Here is a 12,094-nt window from a genome sequence, read left to right as displayed (position 1 = left end):
CTCTCTGAGTTTCTTGAGCCTCTGAGGCTTTTATATGCATGACAGTTTGTACCAAAGTTCCCTTCTCCAGCTTCTTTTTCAGAACTCTTGACAGCCTCAGTCCTTAACAAGAATTCCAACCACATCATTTTTCTGGAGGATATGAATATATACTGTATCTTATTAATAATATCCACATCCATCAAATTAGATCTATATTTTCCCCTAAGAAACTGGTTATGACCTCCCACTCCTATTGACGCTGTCAAGCTGCTTTCCTGACAGTTGGCCAAACTGGCTTTCTATGGACAGAACCCCTTTCACACTTTTTTTTTTATTATTAGATGTAACATTCTAAGATGTAACACTGCATGTCACACTGCTTGAAGAGTTTTGAGCAGCATGGTGTTTTTTCTGTCACAGTATTTGTTTTCAGTCACTTTTTCTGGCTTTGGATCTACATGAGACTAAAAGAGAACACATTTCAGAAAACGGTTGGGTAACTTGGACAAAGTTGGCTTAACCAATTCCCGTGAAATGATGTGTCTAGGAACTTTCTCCAAATGGGAAGCTTCTGCTGTGCCATGTTCTGCTATCCAGTAAAGTACAAGGAGTGCTAGCCGTGCTGCTTCGTGGAACTCGAGACAAGTGTGTTCATTGTTTCTACAGCAATGATGATCTTGTACACCGAGGGCTGCCAGCCATCCTCTGCAGCCTCCTCTCAGCTCATCCCCCTTCGTTCTCTACCTCCACCGTGGAGGATGCTCTTCACCCTTTGAATGGGCCCTGTGTGGTTCAAGTGAGTGATATGCAAGTCACTCAGCTTGCCTGAGCCTCAGTGTCCTCATCCTCCAGATGTGAGGATTAGCCGAGTTGATGTATATGAAGGGTCTGACACATAGTAGGTACTCAGTAAACAATAGATACTGTGGAGCTGGAGAAGACTCTAGAGAGTCCCTTGGACAGCAAGGAGATCAAACCAGTCAATCCTAGAGGAAATCAACCCTGAATATCCATTGGAAGAACTGAGACTGAAGCTGAAGCTCCAATACTTTCGCCCCCTGATGAGAAGAGCCAAATCATTGGAAAAGACCCTGATGCTGGGAAAGATTGAGGGCGGGAGGAGAAAGGGGAGACAGAGGATGCAATGGTTGGATGCATCACTGACTCAGTGGACATGATTTTGAGCAAACTCAGGGAGGTAGTGAAGGACAGGAAAGCCTGGCGTGCTGCCGTCCATGGGGTCACAAAGAGACAGACAGCACTTAGTGACTTAAAAACAACAAAAAATGTCGAGTAAAAAATTGTGGAAGGCAGGAAGAGGTTAGGCAGCCAGGTGGCAATGCAGGTGTTAAAAAAGAGAAGTTCCTTTTCCCTCTTTGTTTCCTGCACAGTGTGGACTGTACCTGCCAGCTCAGAAGGGAACGTCATCCTCGCATGACCTCTTAATTGCAGTCTCAACTGGCTGGCTTGCATGTATAAAACCTTTGATTTTGAGCATCATTTTGTGTGTCCACTTTGGCAGTGCATTCCCAGGGTGATAACTAGTGGTCTGGTTTCTGAGTAGCTCTCCTTTCCCTCTCTGGGTTCAGTAGCACCAGTTAGAACTGGTAAGTCGCTTCAGTCGTGTCCAACTCTGTGCGACCCCATAGACGGCAGCCCACCAGGCTCCCCCATCCCTGGGATTCTCCAGGCAAGAACACTGGAGTGGGTTGCCATTTCCCTCTCCAATGCATGAAAGTGAAAAGTGAAAGTGAAGTCGCTCAGTCGTGTCCGACTCTTAGCGACCCCATGGACTGCAGCCTACCAGGCTCCTCCATCCATGGGATTTTCCAGGCAAGAGTACTGGAGCGGGGTGCCATGGTTCTCAAAGTGTGGTTCCTGGACTAGCAGCATTGGCATCACCTGGGAGCCTCTTAGAAATGCAGACTCTCAGACTTCCCTGGTGGTCCAGTGGTTAAGAATACACCTACCAATGTAGGGGACACAGGTTTGATTCCTAGTTCGATTCCTAGGGCAAATTCCACATGCCGTGGGGCAACTAAGCTGGTGTACCACAACTACTGAGCCTGTGGTCTGGAGCATATGAGCCTCAACTACTGAAGCCACTCGATGCAACTTTTAAAGCCCAGGAGCTCTAGAGCCCACGCTCTGCAATAAGAGAAGCCACGACAATAAGAAACCCACACATCACAACTACAGAGTAGCCCCCCATCACTACAACAAGAGAAAGTCTATATGCAGCAACAGAAACCCAGCAGAGCCAAAAATAAATTAATTAATTTTTAAAAAAGAAAGACAGATTCTGGGGCTCCACTTTAGACCTAATGAATCAGAAACTCTAGGGGTGGCGTCCACCAATCTGTGTTTAACATGACTTCAAGGTGATTCTGAATATAGTTAAGTTTGAGAACCACCTCATTAAAGTGTTACCTACTAGAAATACATGTAAGTCTGAGCAGTGCTAAAGAGGAATTTAACATCTCTGGAACATCAAGCCAATGAATTTTCAGGACTTAAGAAACACATTTTGTGTACTGTTTCTAATCCAGATCTCCAAGCCTATAGAGACTAACATTGAATAAGATTCACTAGGGTACCGCTTGTGAATTTCTAAGTTTTAGTTACATAGTCACAGTGTGGGATAGAAGGTTAGGGATATTACATAATTGATGAGCCATATGCTTTCGCATTTAAGTTTTTATACTGGAATGCACCCCAAACAATTTCCTTTTCAGAAGAGGAAAAAGCTAAGAATTCGACAGTCTCGCCCCTCTTCTCTTCTTTTTCAGAACAGTTTTCTAATTCCAGAGAAGAGTCTGGGCTCTTAGAAGCATTCTCCTCATCTTATTTTCCATAACTTTGTCCTGGAAAATATAGTCTGGGGGAAAGCAGTTTAAATAGTAATCATCTGTGTCTAGTGCAGAATTAGAAGATCCAGTGTCATAAACAGGGGGAATAGCACATAGATAATGTAGTCGACAGAGGTCAAACCTGGCGTGGCTGTGTGGCTATGACTCTGGCTCTGTCTGTCCCTGGATTATTCCACCCCAACCAAATGCTACAAACTCCGTGCCCACTGCTAGGGCTTGGGGCAAACCCTTTTTTATTTTATTTAAACCTCGCACATACAGTTAAGACATTGCATCCACATGTTTCTAATTCGTTTACACTTCACTCATCAGCATGTGTTGGGTAAGCACCCTGCCACGTCTGAGTTTTACGAGCTGCGTTTACGAGGCTGCTTTTCTTGAACAGGGATATCGTATATTCTACCCAAAAAAAGGGAACTTGAGCCTGGGAAATGAGGGCTTCAGTGTTAAACTTGGAGTGAACTGGTAAAGTTTGAATGGATCCAAAACTAAGCACAGATGTTATCCATTCTCCAGGAATAGCCTCATGTATTTATTCACAGAATATCTCTCCTCTTTTTACCTGAAATTTTCTCTCTACTTTAAGGGATGGCCAGGGAATGTGCATTTGTCTGCAAAGTTTGAACCTCATTTCCTGCCACTTTGAGGAGTCTCCCTCTTACTTACTCCCTCCAAGCTAAGGCAGACCTTGGTAGTAGCAAAGCTGAATGAAATCTAGAACCTTCCACAGCATGTTGCTTTCTTAGAAAGCAACATTTTGCTCTCCCACTTATGCTGAGTTCCTGAAAAGACAGCAAGGAGTTTTACAGTTTTGTGCTAATTTTGAATAGAGATGAAAGAGACTTACCACTGATAAAACTGCAGAGTTCCACTTCTCAGAACCCAAATTGTTGGAATTCATTTTCACATTCTTTATAAAATTAATTTTATTGTTTAATCTGAGTTAATCTGCATGCATGTATTTTAGAGAGTCAAATAATTCTACACACTTTGCCCATCCCCTACTATTCTTTCTTCCTCAACAATTTTAATTGTTCTTTTGATATTTACTTTCTTATCTCTGAATAATGTTTATATTGTTACTTATGGATTTTTCAGTTTCAGGATTTTCTGTTGAAGGTGAGGATTGTAGCCCTCTTTCATCGTCCTCACCCTCCACCTCACCACGTATACACACTTCCCATCCCACATACTCTTGATGGAATTAGGTGGTAATTCTGTTAGACTAATAACCAGTGCTTCCAGTATAACTGTGTGCATGTTCTTCACAGCTGAGCCACATAGTGTAATAGGTCAGCGCTCCCGACTGTCGATCTCCAGGTAGAGATTTGTGCCCAGTGGTTTTTAGGGAGTGATTCAGGAGCAACTCTTGTGAGGGGTACAGGATGCAGGGTTGAACAACTCTGAGCTGGGTTAGCCCTGTAGAGTTACCCCACATTGAGACGGAATGGGCCATTGCCCAACCACACAGACGGATCACTGGACAGGGGCTATCCCAGGGAAGAAGTTTGGGGAGGCGGCTTCCTTAGGCTGGCGGTGAGTTCCAGAAAAACACAGCTGTGAGCTACCAGCTGGCAGTGCTCCCATCTGCTGGGGGAATCCTCACTTGGATTGGGATGGTAGCAGTAGATAATCTGAGCACCCCTTGCACCCTTGTCCGGGCACTTGGTGGACTCCTTCAATCAAGAAATTTTCCGGATATTTATTTGATGATTTCTTGGGGAGTTGGTAAAGAATCTGTCTGCACTATGGGAGACCTGGGTTCAATCCCTGGGTTGGGAAGAGCCCCTGGAGAAGGGAAAGGCTACCTACTCCAATATTCTGGCCTGAAGAATTCCATGGACTGTATAGACCATGAGGTCACAAAGAGTTGGACACGACTGAGTGACTTTCACTTGGGGATCTAGGAAGCTAACTGCTGCCACTTCTCTTAAAAAAAAATAAACAGCTCTACTGAGATAAAACTCACATACCTTAAAAGTCACCAATTTAAATAGTGCAAGTTACTGGTGTTGAGTATGTTTGGAGTCATGCTATCATCACCTCAATATAATTTCAGGACATTTTCATTGCCCAAGAAGAAAGTCCATATCCATTAATAGTTGCTCCACATTCTGTCCTCCCTCCAGTCCCTGGAAACCACTAATCTACTTTCTACCTCTGTACGTTTGCCTATTCTGAATATTAGATATAAATGGAATTATGCAGTATATGCTTTTTGTGATTGACTTTTTCACTGAGCGTAATGTTTTCATTGTTTACATGTTGTGGCATGTCCATTGTGTGCTAGTTCATGCCCATCTATTGTCAAATATTTTCTGTATGGACATACCACATTTTCTTTATCCATTTATCACTGGAAAGACATTTGGACTGTTTCCACCTTTTAGCTATTATGAAGAATACTTCTGTGAATTTTCATGTACAAGTTTTCGTGAAGATGTGTGATTTCATTTCTCATTGTTAGACACTTAGAAGTGAAATTGCTGGGTCATATGGTAAATCAACATTCTGATGAACTGCCAAAGGTATTCCAAGAAAACTGTTCCATTTTACAGTCCTGTCAGCATTGTAAGAGGGTCCTGATTTCTCTTCATCCTTGCCAGTGTTTCTTATCATCTTATTCTTTTTTCAACCATCCTCATATGTGTGAAGTGGTATCTCATTGTGGTTTCACTTTGTATTTCCCTAATGGCTAATGATATTGAACATCGTTTCGTGTGCTTAGATTTTTAATAAGTGGAAGATCTTCATAATCCAAGATCATGAAGATGTATGCCTATGTTTCCTTCTAAGTTTTTTTTTTTATAGTTTTAGCTTCTACATTAAGGTTGATGATCCATTTTGAGTTAATTTTTATATATGGTGTATGATAGGGGTCCAGCTTCATTTTTTTGCACATAGATATGCAAACTGAAGTCCTGCAAATGTATTTTTATGTGGCATTTTAAAGTGGTCGGGGAGTATGGGCAGGGTCTGGAGAAGTCAGTGATTATGTAATTAAAAAACATATTTGTTTATTTTTGGCTGTGCGGGGTCTTCACTGCTGTGTGCGGGCTTCTCTAGTTACAGTGCGTGGGGGCTACTTTCCAGTTGCGGTGTTGAGGCTTCTCATTGTGGTGGCCTCTCTTGTTGTGGAACACAGGCTCTAGGACACGTGGGCTCCAGTAGCTGTGGCCTGTGGGCCCCAGAGCGCCGGCTCAGTAGTTGTGCTGCAAGAGCTTAGTTGCCCCGCAACATGTGAGATCTTTCTGGACCAGGGACTGAACCCATGTCCCCTGCATTGACAGGTGGATTTTTAACCACTGGACACCAGGGAAGTCCAGGGCTTATGTAATTTTATGAGAAGCTCTACATGGAATATTGCTAAGGCAGCAGGATTCTGGGCAGTTTTGTTGAGTAGTCACTTGTCTCCAGGTTTCAATTGTCTCCTAGGATCTCCTTTTTCCTTGTTGCAAGTCTGAGAGGCAGGGACATTGCCTAAGCCACATAAGCAGAGGCGTAGACCTAGCTGGTTTGGGCCACAGGTAGAAGAAGCCCAGTCATTCCTCTGGGTTATTTCCATGTAGCCCACTTGCTGTCATTGTCTCCTGATTAACCATCATTTTGTTGTTGTTGTTCTCAGAAAGTTCTTCTGTAGAATGGTTGCAATATTGCGGAATAAACTTGTGGCTGCTGATGATACTATTCCTAAGGATAGAAGTAATTGGGAGGAAGCCCAGAGAAATCAGAACTCAAAACCCTTGCCCTCTGTGAGGCTGCTTTATAAACACTTGTATTACATCAAAATGCAACGCTCTTGGATAGTTCCTGCTATAGCTTCAGTACGTAAGGAGCTGGGAGAGAGGAAATGGGGTCTGGATAGATAGATGACACAAGAATGCAGGTTGTAGGAGACTGGTTTTCCCTCCAGCTCGTCACTTCCTTTCCTGGACCTGGTGTGTGTGTGTGTGTGTTTCATCTACAAAATGACAGTTTGGTTTCAGATAATTCCCGTAGTGCTTCCGTCTTTGGTAATCTTTGACTTTGCCAATATCACTTCATAGCTTTTGGTCAGCTAGGGTAGGAAATCAAGTCTCTTGACTTCTCCGCTAGAGCTCAGAGCACACAGAAGATTCAGTCTTCCCTAATCCATGTGGTCCCACAGGTTGCCTGCGATTTCCTGTTAGCGGTTTTCAATGGCTTTGGAGTAGAAGGAAGTTCATTGCTATGACAGTCAGGCAGCCACACTAGGGAAAATATGATGTATTGTGTTGTGTAGGAAAAAGTCAGTATTATCCAGTGCAGTAATCAGATTTTCAGACAAAGACATGACCCTGGAACATGCTGTCTATGGCTGAGCATAGCATTAGTCTCGTCTCCAAAAACAGTGAAACAAAATCAGTGTGTACTTGGCATGTCTTTCTCCCTTGGATATGGAAATATATCTTGCCTGAACATTTTTCTCATTCTTATTTTGGAGGCAACTAGATTGCTCTGAAAATATTAGTCATAGCAGTAATTGATTTAGTATTTATTGAGCAGCAAGCTCTGTGTGAGGTAACAGAAATATAAAGACTCTGAGGTAGGGGGATCTATCTAGTAGGGAGAGAGGAGAGAAAAACAAAAATTAAAACACGTCCAAAGACCAATATTTATTTTCTCTGTCCCTGTCTTTGGGGCTTCCCTGGTGGCTCAGTCAGTAAAGAATCCACCTACAATGCAGGAGACTGCCTGCAATTCAGGAGACCCAGGTTCGAACCCTCGGCTGGGAAGATCCCCTGGAGAAGGCAATGGTAACCCGCTCCAGTATTCTTTCCTGGAAAATCCCATGGGCAGAGGAGTCTGGCGAGCTGCAGTCCATGGGGTCGAAACAGTTGGACACGACTGAACAACTGAGCACATACCCTTCCCTTTATTCGTCAGTTACTTGTTGAGTATTTGTCCTATGCCTGAGCTCTCTCCTGAGTGCTGGAGATACAAAAGTGAGTAAGACAGACACATCTCAGACTTCCCTGGTGGCCCAATGGTTAAGAATTCACCTGCCAATACAGAGGACATGGGTTCGATCCCTGCTCTGGGAAGATCCCAGATGCAGCAGCTAAGCCCATGCACCACAAGTACTGGGCCTGCCCTCTAGAGCCTAAGAGCCACAACTACTGAGCCCATGTGCTATAACTACTGAACCCCCACGCCCTACAGCCCATGCTTTGCAACAAGAGAAGCCACCGCAATGAGAAGCCCATGCACCGTAAGGAAGAGTAACCCCTGCTTACTGCAGCTGGAGAAAGCCCTCACACAGCAACAGAGACACTGTGCAGCCAACAATAAATCAGCTAAAAAAGACAGACACATCTCTGCGGTCCCTCAAAGCCATGCCTTAAATGATGTTTGTTGAACCATATAGTAGAGGAGACCGGATCAGCCTGTGCTAGATGGACATAGAGGGCAGATCAGGATCCATGGAGGGCTTCCCGGAGAGGGTGACCTGGGATCTAAAGCAAAGTAGAAGCAGGTGCTAGTCAAATAGGCAAAGCCAGAAGAGCAGTGATCAACGGCTGCCCAGAGGAAGTGCTTCGTTGGAAATAGAACAGTAGGAAATGAGACTATAAAGGTAGGTGAGGTTCAGCTCTTGAGAGGACTTTAGACTTCAATCTAAGGTGGTAGGCAAACCACTTAAATGTCTCATAATGGAGGAATTATTACAGGAAACTTGGGCCATTTAAAAGAACATAAAATGGTACAGCTGCATAGATTTTAAGTAATAAAAAGCAGAACGCAAACATTGTGTGTTCACCATGATTACTGATTTATACGATATAATTGAGACTGTTAAAGATGGGAGGATGCCTAAAAGTGAAGTCCTATTTGTATTGTGAGATTCTTTAAGAATTCCTTTATGGTATTCACTCAGCATCGAATCTCTACCATGTGTGCAGATCAAGGTGCAACCTCTTCTCTCTACCATCAAATACGGTGAGATCTAATAGCTTTAATGCATTTTAAATGTGTGTGACTGTGAGATACCGAGAATAGGCACATCCACCGAGAAAGAACATAGATTTGGTGGCTGCCAAGGTCTTGGGAGGAGGAGAGAGGTTGGGGTGACAGCTGATAGGTCCAGCGTTTCCTTTCTGGGGTGATGGAAATGTTCTGAGGTTAGTTTGTGGAAATGGTTGTAAACATTGTGAGTATACTAAAAGCCATTGAGATACATGCTTTGGTTAAAATGGTTAATTTTATGTTATGTGAATTTTATCTTAATAAAAAAAATACAGAAAGATAAAAGATGCTGATTGGTTTTTGTTGCTGTTTTTGGTAGTCAAGGGCAATCGAAAGTGTGAGCTGAACTGCCAGGCAATGGGCTACCGCTTCTATGTTCGGCAAGCTGAGAAGGTCATTGATGGTACCCCCTGTGACCAGAATGGTACGGCCATCTGCGTGTCCGGGCAGTGCAAGGTAAGTGCCCCGGACTGGGGTATCTGGAGTGGGTCTCGGGGTTTTTGATCTGTGCCTGCCGACTGCACTGTTTGCCAGGCTGTGACATGCTTCCTCCCCATCACCTATGGTCCACCCCACCCCCCAACTCTGAACCATGAGCTCTGGGAGAAGTGGATTAAACGGGGCGGTTTGTCCTGCTCTGAGTTTTCGATCTTTGGGAGTTGCCATGTCTCACTCTGGCATTTCAGTTATTAAGTGATTTACGTTTACATCATGTGCATCATAAGAATCTCAGTGATCTTTCCTTGTTGGATCTGGAGCTTCTTCCTTACCTCTGAAGACAAGGTTATGAAAAGGGCACTTCTGGATCAGTCAAGAGGTGGTTGGCGTCATCAGGGTGGCATTTTAAGGGCATGGCATATTTTATCTTGCCTCCTACCAACTGGGGCAGGCTTCCAAATGAAAGCGGTCTAGTGCCTTTATAGCCGAAGTTGTACTTTCAACAGGAAGTTTTCAGCCTCCTTGGACTTCTGAAATCTGTTCCAAGAACTCCCCGCCCTGCATTCTGAAAACATTCTGGGCTGGAGAGAATCCTTGTGGGATGCTACCCTTTGACAGAAAGCACCATTTGCTTAAAAACTGGTGCCCCCAGAGAGATGGTACCAGTTCCACAGTATATTCATTGGGGCTTGGACGTCCACTCTCCTTTCATCTATAAATGTAAGAGTGGAGGTCTGACTCTAGCAAGTAAATGACTTTTTGGAGCCCAGGCTAAGATTCTGTCTTAACACTCAATTGCAGGCAGGACTGAGTTTCATCAAAGGAAGAGCTCTTTGGCTATCACATCTAAAAGTTCCTGTTGTGTTTTCAATGTAAATTGCTGCACTGTTTAGTATTAGAGCTACTCAAGTATGATTTATAAGCACCTCCTTCCCCCTCCAGCCTTTTTCTTAATGAGGTTTTAAATAGAATACAAAATAATTTATCAAAGCAGTATGAATATTGTGGGGCTTCTCAGGTGGCTCAGTGGTAAAGAATTTGCCTGCAATGCAGGAGACGCAGGTTCGATACTTAGGTTGGGAAAATCCCTGGGAGAAGGCAATGGCAACCTACTCCAGTATTCTTGCCTGGGAAATCCCATGCACAGAGGAGCCTGGTGGGCTACGGTCCATGGGGTCACAGAGAGTCGGAAAGAACTCAGCAACTAAACAGCAACAACATGGATAGTCTGAGATTGTGAATAAAGAAAGGAAAAAGCTGTCATTTGATATTCGATGCATGTGAAGTTGCCTTTGGACAGACAAGAAACCCACAAAGCTTTGAGATGGGGTTCAAAAGAGGCAAGGAGTATGCTGGGGAGCACACTGGAGGCTGAGACCCATCTGGCCCCAATTTTGACTCCTTTGGAAAAAACCACTGGGTTTCATGCATCCCCTCTATCCTTACTGTCTTCAGATAATAATGAAGGAAGTCCCATTAGAGTTTATGATTTCCAACTCAACTAGTCCTTTCTTCTAAATGTTAACTGAGCCTGAAATGATGCACTTTATAACAACCTAGCTTTTCTTTCGGATCTCGAATCAACTGTTTAATTTCCTGAATACAAGTGCACACTGCTGGGAGATGTTATAGTGCAGTGGTTAAAAACATGCCCTCTGAAGTCAGACTGCTTAGATTCGAATCCTACTTCTTTTATCATTGACTGTATAACCTTGCACAAGTTCCATGAGCTCTCTGTGCCCCTACATCACCTACAACACGAGGAGGATGGTGCCTACCTCCTGCATTGTAGTGAAGAGTCATGAGCTAATACACATATGGTCCTCATATCAGGTCTGGCACTTAGTAAAGCAGGCTGGCTTTTCCTAATATTATGTTCACTTATGCCCACATATGACCTGTTGTATTTGAATTTTTTATGTAGAAGTATTTGAATTTTTTTAGCAGATTATAGATTTGTGAGATTCGGATTATGCTATTTTGCAGAAAAATTAAAATACTTTAATTGACAGATACATCTTTAAAATAATTTTTCCTTATATATTTTGGCTGCAATTTAAAATTTTTTTTCTATTTTTAAATTCATTGTTTAAATTGGAGGATGATTGCTTTAAAGTGTTGTGTTAGTACAACAACATGACTCAGCCATATGTATACATACATTCCCCCCCCCCGTTGAGCCTCTCCCATCCCACCTCCCGTCCCGCTCCTCTAGGTCATCACATAGGACCAGGCTTGTCGCCCTATGTTATAGAGCAGTATCCCACCAGCTATCTGTTTTACGCATGGCAACGTATGTGTCAGGGCTGCTTTCCCAGTTCATTCCACCCTCTCCTCCAGTTGTGTGCATAAGTCCATTCTCTACATCTGTGGCTCTATTCCTGCCCTGCAAATAGGTTAATCGGTACCATTTTTCTAGATTCCGTGGATATATATGCATTAATATATGATATTTGTTTTTCTCTTTCTGATTTATTTCACTCTGTATAACAGGCTCTAGGTTCAGCCACTCCAGTTCAACTGATTCACATTTGTTCCTTTTTATGGCTGAGTAATATTCCATTGTGTACATGTACCCAGCTTATCTATCCACCTGTTGATAGACGTCTAGGTTGCTTTCTTGTTCTGGCTGTTGGACGTGGTGCTGCAGTGAACACTGGGGTGCATGTGCTCACATTCCCTTAGAGGCAGTGTCCCCATGCTGCACTGTGACTCTCCAGGGGATGTTAGATCTGATGTTGGTAGGTCTGGGGAAAGTCCTGAATGGTCTGTTTTTATAACACGTCCCCATGTGGTGCTGATGCTGCTGGTCCATGGGTCAT

The 12,094-nt window shown here is 43.5% G+C and overlaps 1 protein-coding gene across 3 annotated transcripts in view; it reads left to right on the top strand.

Annotated features, from left to right (window-relative positions):
* Positions 1-12,094, top strand: part of THSD4 (thrombospondin type 1 domain containing 4) — a 668,521-nt gene that overhangs the window by 284,326 nt on the left and 372,101 nt on the right. For all 3 annotated transcript variants that reach the window (XM_044925374.2, XM_025296515.3, XM_044925373.2), the window contains one exon: positions 9,154-9,290. In XM_044925374.2, the coding sequence (XP_044781309.2) occupies positions 9,154-9,290 (137 nt within the window). The remainder of the gene's footprint in view (positions 1-9,153; positions 9,291-12,094) is intronic.

This window comes from Bubalus bubalis, chromosome 11 (genome assembly GCF_019923935.1).
Source record: "Bubalus bubalis isolate 160015118507 breed Murrah chromosome 11, NDDB_SH_1, whole genome shotgun sequence".
Taxonomy (NCBI): Eukaryota; Metazoa; Chordata; class Mammalia; order Artiodactyla; family Bovidae; genus Bubalus; species Bubalus bubalis.
Note: the sequence above shows the minus strand (reverse complement) of the source record. Positions and strands in the feature narration are given on the sequence as shown.